Consider the following 14399-nt stretch of genomic DNA (forward strand, 5'->3'; position numbering starts at 1 on the left):
CAACCACATGATACTAAACCAGATACAGGATGCCATTGACCCTCACCTGAGGTTCAACCACATGATACTAAACCAGATACAGGATGCCATTGACCCTCACCTGAGGTTCAACCACATGATACTAAACCAGATACATCATGCCATTGACCCTCACCTGAGGTTCAACCACATGATACTAAACCAGATACATCATGCCATTGACCCTCACCTGAGGTTCAACCACATGATACTAAACCAGATACATCATGCCATTGACCCTCATCTCCAGAAGGCCTTCAGATAGAGAAGGTCTACCGTAGCCCAAATCCTGGCCTTAAGGAGGTCATCGAGAAGGTCAAGAAGATCAACCTAACAGCTGTGTGCTCTGTTTCATTGACTTCAAGAAAGCTTTTGATTCAATAGACAGAGGCATGATGGGGAAAATCTGAATCTCCGAGGGCGAAAACGTCTGAGGACAACTCAATGATGATGTGCCTGAAAGCCCCACCTAGTTTTCTAATCTGTCCAAAAGTATTGTGTGTTGAACACTGTCGAATGCAGCACTGAGGTCTAGTAGCATTAGTATTGAGGTTTTGCCAGAGTCTGTGTTAAGATGGATGTCGTTTACAATTTTAATAAGGGCGGTCTCAGTGCTTTGAAGAGGTCGAAATCCTCATTGGAAGTGTCATTGCAACCAGTTGATGCCAGGAAGTGATTCAGTTGCTGGAGGACAACTTTCTAAATGATTTTACTTGTGAAGGTTAGATTTGATATTGGTTTGTCGTGAATAATAGATTAATCTATGGTCCGCTTCTTTAAAAAGGCTTTAATAACTGCAGTTTTCAAGGCTTTTGGAAATGGCCTGATCGGATATACAGTAGTTAACTATTTGCAGTATGTCTATTGCTAGGCAGTCAAAAACATTCTTAAAGATGTAAAGTATCAAGGCAACAGGTGGAGGGCTGTTTTAGAGTCTAAGTTGTTAGAGCATGTCATCGTTGCCACCTTACTTTTACCTGAACAGGGTGGTAGTCCAATATTTTTGGAAAATCACCAAATAACATCTGTTTCAGCTCACACACACACACACACACACACACACACACACACACACACACACACACACACACACACACACACACACACACACACACACACACACACACACACACACACACACACACACGCAGGGTATAAAGGCCTGTCTGGTCGCTAGGATCCACATCTACAGAACCCAGGAGCTCAGGTACGTACCTTAATGCGTCATATATGAGAATCCATCACATATGTCCTCCTGACAGTGTGTGTGTATGTGTGTGTAGGTCTGTCAACATGAAGCTGATACTCTCCATGTTCGTTGCTGCCGTATTGCTCCCTGATGTCGAAGGTAATGTCGTTCCCTTGTTCCCTTCTGTCTCTGAATCACCCAAATCTTTCAACTGATTTAAATCCACTTTTCTTTACGTCTTAAACTATGTGGCTTTACTAAAACATATTTTAACCTCACTTTGCACTACAGCACTCACCACATTTTCTGCATGAAATGCGTTTTCTAGTTGATCCATGTGGTTGAATCAATGGCGGAGTAACATCCACGGTGATTGAGTCCTGCTGACTGGGTCTCTCCACTCCTCCTCTCCAGGGCGCTCGCTGATGTTTCCTATGCAGACCTCCTCCAGCTTTGTGGAGCTGACGCCCGCCAAGCCGCTCAGCCTTGACGCCTTCACGCTCTGCCTGAGGTTCGCCACGGAGCTGCACCTGCCGCGGCAGGTCATCCTCTTCTCCTACCGCACGCAGCTTGTAGACGAACTCAACCTGTGGCGAGAGGCTGACGGCAGGTATGAACCGCGTGATTCCAAATGTTCCCTGAAAAGTTACTGCACCCATGAAATCATTGTGGAATTCATTAATAAATTCCGAACACAAGAGGAAACCTAGGATCATTTTAACAAAACGTATGTAGGGTAAAAATAGATTTGAGATAGTGTATGAACAAGTTCATTGCTACAAAACAAAGGCATTCTTCATATCCCCCTCAGAACAGGGATTCTGACTGCCTCTCTTCTATCGTTTAATTCAGTGATGACACCCTTAGCCGTGTTTCAATCTCATTTTAAACCTAATTTTAAGCAAATCTGGGAAAAATAAATAACAGTCCACACTTACCTGTTGGTGCTACCAGCCTCGTCTTCAAACGCTAGGAGAAAATCCTGGAAGGCGCCGGCATTGGAAAAGCCGTCCTCTATTAACAGCTCAGATGGGTTGCGTACGCGTGACTGAAGGTGAAAAGGTTTCCACTGGAACCCAGCAGCGTTCTGGGGTCTCCGTTAACTTTGAGGAGCAGTGAACTCAGACACATGATCCTCTGAGCCGATACCCGTCCACATGCGTGTTCACGGCGTGTTTGTTGGTCTTTAAGGTTGTCCCTGATCCTGGGCGAGAAGGCGAAGGTTTCCTTTGTGGTTCCTGAGCTGGGACCCCTGGAGAACCACGTGTGTGTGGCCTGGGAGAGGAAGACAAGCAGGACCACCCTGTACCTCAACGGCCGGAGCACTGTGTCCCAGAGGCTCCAAATGGGCCACGGGTTGCGGCCGGGGGGCCGGGTGATCGTGGGCCAGGACGCCGACGCCCTCCTCGGGAACTTCGAAGCCGACCAGAGCTTTGTGGGGGAGATCTTCGAGGTGAACTTGTGGGACCGCGTCCTGCCTCCAGACGCAATACAGCAGCTGTCCACTGGGAAATTTTTCTCCTCTGCCAACGTCATTGACTGGGCAACAGTGAAACTAACAAGCCATGGGAACGTTGTGGAGTTCCAGGAGTCCTAGAACCGAACCCAAACCCCAATCACTAACAAACCCACCCTGCATTATGAGGTTGACTACTAATAAACCCACCCTGCATGATGACTTTGATCACTAATAAACCCACACTGCATCATGACTTTGATCACTAATAAACACACCCTGCATTATGACGTTGATTACTAATAAACCCACCCTGCATCATAACTTTGATCACTAATAAACCCACACTGCATCATGACTTTGATCACTAATAAACCCACCTTGCATTATGACGTTGATTACTAATAAACCAACCCTGGATCATAGCGTTGATCACTAATAAATATCTACCCTGCATCATAACGTTGTGTCGCTGGTGTTTGTTTAGTCTCAACGCTCTTCGGCCGATGGTGTAAGAAATAGATCGGGGCGTCGGGCAGTCGTGTCGACAAACCGACAAATAACAATTGCGGGGGCTGATCGCTGGAGGCGGAGTCTAACCCTCTGGAAGCGAGGCGATACTGACGGGGTGGGGGGTACCAGCTATACTAGCTTTACCAGCTACACTAGCTTCAGTAGCTATACTAGCTACATTAGCTAACCTATCTTCAATAAGTGTACTAGCTTCACTAGCTATCGTAGCATTAATAGCTATCCTAGCTTCACAAGTTATCCTAGCTATCCTAGCTTCACAAGCTCTCCTAGCTATCGTAGTATCAATAGCTATCCTAGCTTCACCGTCTATGCTTACTGTCCTAGCTTCACTAGCTAACCTAGCTTCACTAGCTCCAGTGACCTGAGCGCCTCACCGCGATCAGTAGGAATCTGCTTCAGATGTCCTCTAGCTAGCAGGCTGACCTCCCCATAAACTAGGGTGACCAGATTTGAGTTTGTGAAAAAGAGGACACTTCGTCGCGGGGGGGGGGGGGGGGGGGGGGGGGGGGGCGAAAACATGGGTATTTTTTCTTTAGTTCATCCGTGAACTTACATTTACGTTTAGGCATGGCTGCAGACAGTGGCGATCCTAGGTCCAATTGCGCCCCGGGCAAGATTGTTGACGGGGGGGGGGGGGCTGTATCGTCAGCCTACGTACTTCAGTGGGGGTTTCATTCCGTCTATACACGGCACCTTCTCAACGAGCACATGAGATCGGTCGCCCAATGACAGACTCTCTCTACAGTCAGCTCGCGCAAGAAGGTGGAACGTAAGGGAGATACCTTTTCCAGAACTTGGAAGGCCGTAATAACCATAGACATATACAATGGTAATAACTAGTAGGTTATGTGAAAGACCCAGAAACACAAATATGCGACGAGGCAAAAAAAAAAAAAAAGATAATAATAACAATAGTATATATATTTTTTTTTTTTTGCGACGAGGCAAAATACCGGACGTTTTTGGAATCCCTGCCGGACGCATTTTTTAGGTCTCGAAAAGAGGACATGTCCGGGAAAAAGAGGACGTCTGGTCACCCTACATAAACACAGCATACTGACTAGTGATACCCATGTCTGTCCATGTATGGGCAAACTGGTTATAGATATAAGTACCATCAAATGGTATGGTTGAAAGTATAAATGGTTGTCCTTACTCTCACTATTGCATTAATATAATTAAGTAGTTGCATTTCCTGCAGAAAACGCATGTGAATGCTGACAGCTAAATGAAAAAGGCAAAGCATTGCTTAAAATGCAGAAATGTAAAATTTACTGATCTGAGGAATCTGAAAGTAGAAGTAGTAATAGCTTAGGTAGCAGTAGTAGTAGCTGAAGTAGTGGTAGTAGTAGTAGCTGAAGTAGTAGTAGAAGCTGCAGTAGTAGGTGAATTAGTAGTGTAGCACACTTATTAAACTTACACAGACATTGTGACACATTTGTTAAAGGGGACCTATTATGCTTTTCGACTTTTATGACCTATAAACGTTGTTATAATGATTGATAGTCATGTTTAACCATACACAAAAAACGATGTAGATCAGGGGGGTCAAACTCATTTTAGCTCAGGGGCCACATGGAGGATAATCTATTCCCAAGTGGGCCGGACCGGTAAAAATATGGCATAATTATGTAAAATTAAACATGCTGTGAGCACACCAAACACAGGTTTCCCATTTACTTCCGTGAATAAAAAGGACGATGACCATTTTTCTTAGAAAACTCAGCACTCTGTGTCCACTTTTCGTCTTTTTGACAGAGACAGTTTGGGGCAATGAGAGTGCCAAAGCGCATAATGTTGAAAGTATAAGGCAGAACAACAAGGTAGCTCCGGGCTAGCTGCACTACCTGTTTATACTTGCTCCCTGCTCAGCCCCGGTATAAAGTTTGCTTGCTTAACATAATTGCTATTGCGACTTCTAGTGGACACATTAAGAACAGCAGTTTCCTTCATTGAAAAATAGCAGATCATTTTACGTTACATTCCAAAGCGACTTCCAGTTACACACAATTGTCCAATAGTTCAATGTACAACAAATTAATCAGTGCCAGTCAATGCAATCCATGTAATGCTAGGAAGGATTTTTATAAAAAAAAAAATATATATATATTTTTTTACAATACTGTACTTCACAAAATCATCTCGCGGGCCGGATTAAACCCGTTCGCGGGCCGTGTACGTTTGACACCCCTCGGGAAACTCTTCCTCTCATTTGGACGCTTTCAGCCTTCTCAGTCAACGCTCGGTTTCGTCCTTCTCCGCACCCTCGCCCCCCTCCTGCCAACCCAACTCCGTTGTGATTGGTTACCTTCCTTGAAGCGGGCGCGCGGGCAGATTTGACCAGGCATATGGGGGCGTGGCAGGAGTGCCTCTACGTAGATGATTTCCCGGAAATCCACACAAGATCGCGAATTTTACTTCAACAAGTTGAATTTGACAAATGTTGTCCGACTTTAAGATCTGTGTACTATTAATGAGTGGGTTGAAGAAGACGTCAGCAAGTGGCCGAATATACAGTGGCCAGCTATATATACGTATTTAATAGAGAAATCCAGCGTGTACACCGGAGAGAAATTACGGGCATATAAATCACTGTATGCTTATGAATACCTTGTCTGTGGTCATGTATAGAACTTCAAATACCATGACATAGACTGTAGGGGCCAAAAAGCATATTTGGTCTGTTTGTTTATTGTTTATTTTGAAAGGTTAGTCACACTGTTTGGGATCATGTCACTTCCGTTTGATTGACACATGGGTGTGGCATAATCTATATACCTGGGCAGTCTGATCAGCGGGGCCTCGGGGAGAAAGGGGGTTAGTGGCGCACCTGATTATATTTTCTGTTTACCGTCGTCGTCGTTGTCATCGTCAAACAACCATGTTTTCATTCATCAATTGTCATTCGGTCTGCAGCAATACAATTCTCAAACTATATTCATCACCGGACTTGGATTCATTGTACGACGCGTAACTGCCTGGAGCCCACTTAAGCCTCTTAGCGGCCTTTTATAGGAAAACGGACGCTATATTTAGTAAACAGAAATAATCCAAAAACACCACGGGATTCAACGTTGCTCTTATCGCTTGGATCTCGATGTTTTGGACGGAACGAACTATGCAACAGGGGACTCTTCTGCGGACGCCTGGGATCAGAGACACATAATTGACTGCAGCAGCGGTGTAACGCGGAAGTGACAGCAGCGCATCACAGCCATCAGAATCGGTATGTTTGTTGATCCTTCTGTGTAGTTGTTTGAAGTTGAACACAGTTTGGAAAGGCTGCCGTTTTGTCCATTGGGGACTGTTTGTTTGGGCTTGTGTTGCGCGTGCTTGGTTTGTCGCGATCGGCAATTGTTTGGGCTGATTGGAGGACTACGTGATGAGCAGTGGCCGCCGTTTGCTGTGCTGTGCTGTTGTGTTGAAAATCGCATTGTGACTGAATCAATGTCATTGCGGATTGCGTTGTGTGTGTTGCTCTGTGCTTTGGTGAATTGTGCACGTTGAAAGTTCACCTAATGAGTGACTCAAATGAAATGGAAAATACGGAGAAGAGAACGGTCAAGCTTACAGCCAAAGCGCTGGCTTGCAAAATGGAAACTCTTCAAAAGCAATGTCAATCTAATGTGACAAAAATGAAAGAGCTCTCACGTGAAATTAAAGGGCTCATGATAAATGATGAAAATGCAAAGAAAGTGCAATTCAAACTGAATGAACTCAAACAACTGTATGAAAATGCAAATGCAGCACATGAGTCAGTGATTGTTTTACTTCCCAAAGAGGAAAAGGTAACACAAAATGAGTGGTTTGGACGCATAACAAAACACAACACAGACTTCATTGATGATGTAAAGACATGGCTCTCTGAGATTGAAAGACACTTTCAACAAGCAAGAAAGGTGACTGAAGATGTGTTTGCTCTCCCAGTCATCTCTCCCATTCCACCTGAAGAGGAAGCACCTGTTGCACCTGTTGCACCTGTTGAATTAAAGGAAAATATACCACACTCTGATGTTTCTGCTGCCATTCCTTCCCAACAGAATAAAGCAATATCTGACATGCAGGATGAAATAAAGCCAAGTGACAGTGTGTCAAATATTACCAGCAGGAGTCACAAATCACATTCTTCATGCTCAAGATTTTCCACCACCTCATCTGCATGCATCAAGGCTGAGGCTGAAATGGCTGCTCTTATTGTAATACAACAAATGCTAAAAGATAAACATGCCATAGAAGCACAAGAGGAGGAGCTAAGGAGGAAAAAAGAGCAACTGGAGCTGGATGGAAATCTTGCTGCTACAATGGCAAAAATTAAGATTCTTGGAGCCTCAAGTAGATCTGGTGTGCGTAGCCACAGATCAAGAGTGTCAGATGGTATGAACTCGTATATGGAGAAAAAACAACGTGAAAAGAAAACACAAATGATTGCCACTGCTGACGGAGACATTAATCAAACCCAATCTCTCCCCACAGTGCCAGTGACAATTCAGTCAAATACATTAACTACGGATGCACATGTTACAATACCAACAACATTGCCTGCTCCAAGCAATGGTGAACAGAGCAACATGCTTAACATCATGGAAAAGCAAAATGACATCACTGCATTAATGGTTCAACAACAGTCTCTCTCTTTAATGCCCAAGAAGGAGATTCGTCGTTTTGATGGTGACCCACTTCAATTTCAAACATTCACAACATCGAAAGCAAGAACCCAAACCCCACAGATTGTCTTTATTATCTGGAACAATATACCGAAGCACAACCAAGAGAAATGGTGAAGAGCTGCCTTCATATGACCGCAGATAGAGGATTCAAGAAGGCAAAATCCTTACTGCAGGAGCACTTTGGCAACGAGCATAAAATTGCTACAGCCTACACGGAGGCTCTTTCATGGTTGTCAATTAAACAAGATGATACAAAAACACTACAAGCATACACTCTGTTTCTAAGAGGATGTTGCAATGCCATGGAAGATGTCAACAACATGCAAGAGCTCAACATGTCTGCTAACCTGCTAATTATAATTAAGAAGCTGCCATATCGACTGAGGGATAAATGGAGATCTGTGGCATGTGATTTTCAGGAAAGGTACAACCAAAGAGCTACCTTCAGGGATCTGGTAAATTACCTTGAAAAACAGGTGAGGATTGCAACTGATCCAGTATTTGGAGACATCAGAGACACTCCCACACCAAGCAAGGATGGAAGAGGTTTTATGTCAAAACCACCTCATCCAAAAATCAAAGGAAGTACATTTGCAACCACTGTGACAGTTGCACATGAGAAAAATAGAAATGGACCTAGGAAAATGGAGAGTTGGCCGGCTGTAAAAAGGTGTTTGTTCTGTGGAGGTGGACATGCTTTGGAGGTGTGTTTCCTATTGGAAAAGAAAGCACATCATGAGAAAATCACTTTCCTTAAAGAAAATGGAGCCTGCTTTGGTTGTCTGCAGAAAGGACACATGAGCAAGGACTGCAGGAAGCGACTCAGCTGCAACATATGCAATTTGAAGCATCCTCAGATGCTGCATATCCACCAAAGAAGATTTGAAATGAGCAAACATCAAGCTCAAACAAAGGAAGAAGCTGACATCAGAGCCATAGCCTCGGTACAGACAAGTGGTCTTACTGGGGCCGGTGAAGACAATTGCAAACTCTCCATAGTGCCTGTGAAAGTAAAGGCCAAGAAGGGGAATACAATAGTGCATACATATGCATTCCTTGACCCGGGAAGCACTGCGTCATTTTGCACATTGGGGCTAATGAATAAGCTCAATCTCCAGGGAAGAAAATCAAATATTCTTCTGAGAACAATGGGTCAAAGGAAGGTCGTTGAAACCAGCATTGTTTCAGGCCTAGAGGTTACAGTACTTCATGGCACTGATTTCTGTGATCTCCCATGTGTGTACACTCAGAAGACTATGCCTGTGCACAAAGGGAACATCCCACATCAAAATGACATCAATCAGTGGCATCATTTAAAGAATATTCACTTACCTGAACTGGACTGTGAGATTGAGTTGCTGATTGGCTCTGATGTACCAAAGGCTCTGGAACCACTTCAAGTCATCAGGAGTGTGGGAGATGGACCATATGCCGTCAAAACAATGCTCGGCTGGACAGTTAACGGACCTCTGGGAGGAAAAGGTGATTATGCTCAGGAGCAGTCAGAAATCATTAACAGGATATCAGTTGTTACACTTGATGAGCAATGGGAGCAGCAGTTCAAGATTGACTTTCCTGAGTGTGTCAAAGATGACCAAGAACCTTCAAAAGAAGATCAGCAGTTCTTGGATTTGGTATCAACATCTGCAAAGCTAGTTAATGGACATTACGGCTTTGGTTTACCATTGAAGGACAGGGAAATCTGCTTGCCTGACAATAAGAACTGCGCTGAGCAGAGGACACTAAACTTAAAAAGGCGTTTCCAGAGAGATCCATGCTATCACTTGGAGTACACCAACTTCATGTCTGACATGATATCCAAGGGCTATGCAGAGAAAGTACCAGAAGGAATCTTGGAACGTAGTGATTGCAGAAAATGGTATCTACCACACCATGGAGTTTTGCATCCACAAAAGAAAAAACTTAGAGTGGTGTTCGACTGTGGAGCAACATATCAGGGAGTTTCACTGAACTCTCAGCTCTTACAGGGACCAGACCTCACCAGCACCTTGATTGGAGTCATAGCTAGATTCCGTAAAGAACTTGTTGTCATCGCTGCGGATATCGAAGCAATGTTCCTCCAAGTACAAGTACCAAATGAAGATCGGGACCTGCTACGGTTCGTCTGGTGGCCTGATGGAGATTACAGTCAGAACATGGTGGAATACAGAATGACGGTGCATTTATTTGAAGCAACATCATCTCCAAGTTGTGCAAATTTTGCCCTGAGAAAATGTGCTGAAGACAACACTGGCCAGTTCAGCCCACAAGCTATCAACACCATCTTGAACAACTTTTATGTGGATGACTGCCTCGCTTCAGCAGCTTCAGAAGAGGACGCAATAGCTCTTTATCACGAGTTAAGAGCCATTTGCTTCAAGGGAGGCTTTGTACTCACCAAGTGGATAAGCAATAGTCGTCATGTATTGGCTGCCATACCTGAAACGGAAAGAGCAAAAGAAATGAAGGATCTGGAATTGGACCATGACAAACTACCTGTTGAGAGGATGTTAGGTGTACAATGGTGTGTTCAGTCTGACGTCTTCAAGTTCAAAATCATCCTCAAAGACAGACCACTCACAAGACGGGGGATTTTGTCGACTGTCAGTTCTGTATATGATCCCCTTGGAATGTTGGCACCAGTAGTCCTGACTGCAAAAAGGATCCTACAGGAATTGTGTCGGGAAAAGACTGGTTGGGATGATGTGATACCAGACTCTAGTGTGAAAGAATGGATGAGCTGGATTCAGGAACTCCATAACCTGGAAGACTTCAAAGTCAACAGATGCTTCAAACCTACAAACTTCGGAGCGATAACATCTGCCCAGCTACACCATTTTGCTGATGCATGTCAGGATGGTTATGGAACTGTGAGTTATTTGTTAATGCATAACAACCATGGCCAAACGCATTGTGCATTTGTGATGGGAAAGGCCAGAGTGGCTCCTTTGAAGCCAGTCACTATCCCTCGCATGGAGTTGACTGCTGCTACCATGGCGAGCAGAATGGACACAATATTGAGGAAAGAGCTGCAGATGGAACTAGCAGAATCTACATTTTGGACTGATAGCACCTCTGTGCTCAAGTACATAAAGAACAGGACCACACGATTTCGAACATTCGTGGCTAACAGAGTGACTGAAATTGCCAAAGCCTCAGATGAACATCAGTGGAGGTACGTCAACACAAATGACAATCCAGCAGACATGGCTTCCAGAGGTCTGAAAATCAAAGCTTTCCTAAAGAAGAAAATGTGGGTGTACGGACCTCCGTTTCTTCATGGTCCTCAGGAAGAGTGGCCTCAGAACCCTGATGGATTGGATGCAATTTCACCGAAGGACTCTGAAGTCAAGAGCATAACCGTAAATGCTGCTCAAATAAGACCTGAAGCAGTGGATCCAACAACCAACTTCATCCATTACTTCTCATCCTGGAATCAGTTGAAAAGGGCAGTAGCATGGATGCTCAGAATCAAAGGAGTGCTTCTGCAACGAATCAGGAAGAGGAAAACAGCAAGCGGTGTTCTCTCTTTGCAAGGAAATCTTGACACTCAGGAAATCCGTCTCACAATCGGCGAATTGGAGAGTGCAGAGATGGAGATAATCCGCTTCTGCCAAAAGAAGAGATTTGGAGATTAAATCTCAAATCTGAAAAAGGAAATGAATGTTAAAAGGACAAGCCACATTCATATACTCAACCCCATTCTGGACAAAGATGTGTTAAGAGTTGGTGGTCGCCTAAGCAGAGCAGCAATGCCAGAAGAAATGAAACATCCTGTCATTCTGTCCAAAGACTTTCACATTGCTGACCTCCTTCTACGACACATTCATGGAGAGGTGGGACATGGTGGTCGCAACCATATGCTATCCAGACTGCGTCAGAAATATTGGATTCCTGGTGCCACAGTATTGATCAGGAAAATCCTGTCTAAATGTGTTGTCTGTCGGCGTATAAATGCTATTCCTGGACAACAGCAGATGGCTGATCTACCCCTGGATAGAGTCTCTCCAGATGAACCACCATTCACAAACGTTGGAGTCGATTACTTTGGACCCTTTGGAGTAGGGATGGGCATAATTAATCGATGCTCGATAGTTGATCGTTAAGAAATGCGTCGATCAATTTATATTGTTATCGATCAAAAGGACGGAGAAATAACATATCTAACCACCAAGGCGCGATGTTTTATTATTTCTAATGACAAAGACGGAACAGCCAAATGAGCGGCAGTTGACTTGTGACGCAGCTCATTTGGAAACTTGCCAGCAAAGCAAGATTAGCCTAAACATGAAGCGGTCCAAGCGAAGTGTTGCGTGGGACCACTTCGATTTAAAAAACGGAGACATTCACTGTACACACTGTGATGCCGTGTACAAGTATAATTCCGCGATGACTACTATGATGTATCACTTGAAAAACGCACATCCGACCTTGTTGGCCGGCAGTTCATCCTCCTCTCAACCTACCATCACCTCGGTACTAGCTAGGAGGAGCTGCGACTCACAGCGGGCAGATAAAATTACTAAAGGAATCTGCAAGTTCATTCAGACAGACATGCTGCCTATAAGTGTAGTTGAAGGCAAAGGTTTTGGGAATCTGATGGATATAATGGAACCAGCCTATCACATTCCATCACGGCGCACAGTCACCAGACTCATTGAAACGCAGTATGAAGAAAGAAAAGAGGAGTTGTTTAAAAAGTTGGCCACAGCTGAGAGTGTTGCTCTCACGACAGACTGCTGGACAGCTTTAACAGCTGAGAGCTATATTACCATCACTTGCCACTACATCAGCGATGACTGGGAAATGAACTCGGCTGTCCTGTTAACAGAAAGCCTTCCAGGCCGTCACACAGCCGACTGTCTCGCGGAGAAATTGAATGGGGCTGTGGAGCAGTGGGGAATTGAAGGCCGAGTAATCGCCTGCGTACATGATAACGCGGCCAATATAGTCGCTGCTAACCGTCCAACCAGAGTCAGCTGGGTTTCCGTTGCCTGCTTTGCCCACACCCTCCAGCTGGCCATAAATGACGACTTTGCACTTTACCTGAATCGGGTAATCTCCGCGGCTGGCAAACTGGTTGGTCACTTTAACCACAGCACAGTTGCCAGCAAAGCGCTGCAAAAAAAACAAGAACAAATGGCCCTCCCAAGCCACCGGCTTATTCAATCATGTAAAACACGTTGGAACTCGGTCTGTGAAATGTTCGATCGGCTGGTGGAGCAACGGTGGGCTGTTGCTTCTGTCCTGTCGGACCGCACCGTGACCAAGCTCCAGGACGCCAGAATCCTGGAGCTGAAAGATGAGCATTGGCAGCTGATGGAGGAAATGCAGCCTGTGCTGAGAGCACTAAAGTGTGCCACCACCGTCATGTCTGCGGAGAAGGACGTCTCCATCTCCAACACTTATCCCATCACCTTCGGACTCATCAATGCCCATCTGATGCGCAAGGAAGGAGACGGGCCCAAGGTTATCGAGTTCAAAACTGAAGTGCGGTCTTCCCTCAGCACCCGAATGAATGTAAGCTACATTTAGTTAAGTTTCAATATGCCCAATAGCAAAAATGTTACGAGTAATAAGAATTACAACATAGCCTATACTTACATGCCTCTTATTGGATAGCCTAGATACGTTTTCCATTTAGCATTATAGATGCACAATTATTTCTGATTATTGATTTCCCCGCATCATTTATTTTCAGGTTCAGTCTGCTGAATTTGTATCATCGGCCCCCATGCTTTCAGCAATGCTGGACCCTCGTCACAAGCATCTGAGCTTTCTGACACCTGCACAGACAGTAGTTGCTAATGCGAAATTAGTTGAACTGGGAGAGGCAGTGGAGACAGGCCAGGAGGCTATCGAGCAGGCTGGGGGGCACGCGGACGAAGGGAGCGCAAACACTGGAGCGGCCGCAGCCGCCACACAGGCATCCGCTATGGCACTTCTCCTCGGGGAGCAGTACTCCATTATACTGGACACTGGCATTGACACAGAGGTTAAGAACTTTCTGAAGGATACCCCCCCACCCCTGGATTGCAACCCTGCCGACTGGTGGAAAGTGAATGGGAGAAGGTTCCCCAGGCTGTCAAAGTTAGCGCGACAGTACCTCTGCATCCCCGCAACTTCGGTCCCGTCAGAGCGGGTGTTTTCTGCTGCTGGACTGACGGTTACAAGGCTGCGTTCGCGTCTGACCCCCGAGCATGTTAACATGCTTATATTCCTCAACAAAAATATGTAGGCTGGAGCACCGTATGTGAGTCGCTCTTTTTTTTCTTAATGTGTTCTTGGAGTCGTTACATTTTGCCAAAACTGATATTTTAGCAACAAGTTCAGGCTTATATGTTCAATAAGGTATTGCTTTTAGATAGATGCAATTGTTTGTAAATGGGTGGCTCATCTTTTTGTTGCGAGCCTTTTCCGCGCGCCGGCTGCAGCCTATAGGCATTATATGTCTGCCTTTTTTCCCCCCTTTTTTTCCTTCAAGTTAACTATTGTATTAATGTTGGCCCATACATTATTGTTGGAATAAAGATTT

The 14399-nt window shown here is 44.9% G+C and overlaps 2 protein-coding genes across 3 annotated transcripts; both read left to right on the forward strand.

Annotated features, from left to right (window-relative positions):
• Positions 1-1181: 1181 nt before the first annotated feature.
• Positions 1182-3118, forward strand: LOC130375516 (C-reactive protein-like). Its single transcript, XM_056582485.1, has 4 exons — positions 1182-1225; positions 1302-1366; positions 1622-1817; positions 2399-3118. Exons 2-4 carry the CDS (start codon positions 1312-1314, stop codon positions 2802-2804), a joined length of 657 nt encoding a protein of 218 aa, XP_056438460.1. The 5' UTR covers positions 1182-1225; positions 1302-1311; the 3' UTR covers positions 2805-3118.
• Positions 3119-8111: 4993 nt separating this feature from the next.
• On the forward strand, positions 8112-14394 carry LOC130375514 (E3 SUMO-protein ligase ZBED1-like). 2 transcript variants are annotated; one of them, XM_056582482.1, is made up of 2 exons: positions 8112-13384; positions 13566-14394. In XM_056582482.1, exons 1-2 carry the CDS (start codon positions 12062-12064, stop codon positions 14100-14102), a joined length of 1860 nt encoding a protein of 619 aa, XP_056438457.1. In that variant the 5' UTR covers positions 8112-12061; the 3' UTR covers positions 14103-14394. Both variants share the same exon structure in this region; 1 of them encodes a protein (XP_056438457.1).
• The last annotated feature ends 5 nt before the right edge of the window (positions 14395-14399 follow it).

The sequence above is a fragment of the Gadus chalcogrammus genome, chromosome 22 (assembly GCF_026213295.1).
Source record: "Gadus chalcogrammus isolate NIFS_2021 chromosome 22, NIFS_Gcha_1.0, whole genome shotgun sequence".
NCBI lineage: Eukaryota > Metazoa > Chordata > Actinopteri > Gadiformes > Gadidae > Gadus > Gadus chalcogrammus.

What these genes read in the sequence shown, in the direction of transcription:
- LOC130375516 (XM_056582485.1), top strand. Translation starts at nt 1,312, where the DNA reads ATGAAGCTGATACTCTCCATGTTCGTTGCTGCCGTATTGCTCCCTGAT. An exon ending in ATTGCTCCCTGATGTCGAAG is followed by an intron (nt 1,367 to 1,621) that starts GTAATGTCGTTC and finishes CCTCCTCTCCAG; the next exon opens with GGCGCTCGCTGATGTTTCCT. An exon ending in TGGCGAGAGGCTGACGGCAG is followed by an intron (nt 1,818 to 2,398) that starts GTATGAACCGCG and finishes TTGGTCTTTAAG; the next exon opens with GTTGTCCCTGATCCTGGGCG.
- LOC130375514 (XM_056582482.1), top strand. Translation starts at nt 12,062, where the DNA reads ATGACAAAGACGGAACAGCCAAATGAGCGGCAGTTGACTTGTGACGCA. An exon ending in CCCTCAGCACCCGAATGAAT is followed by an intron (nt 13,385 to 13,565) that starts GTAAGCTACATT and finishes ATTTATTTTCAG; the next exon opens with GTTCAGTCTGCTGAATTTGT.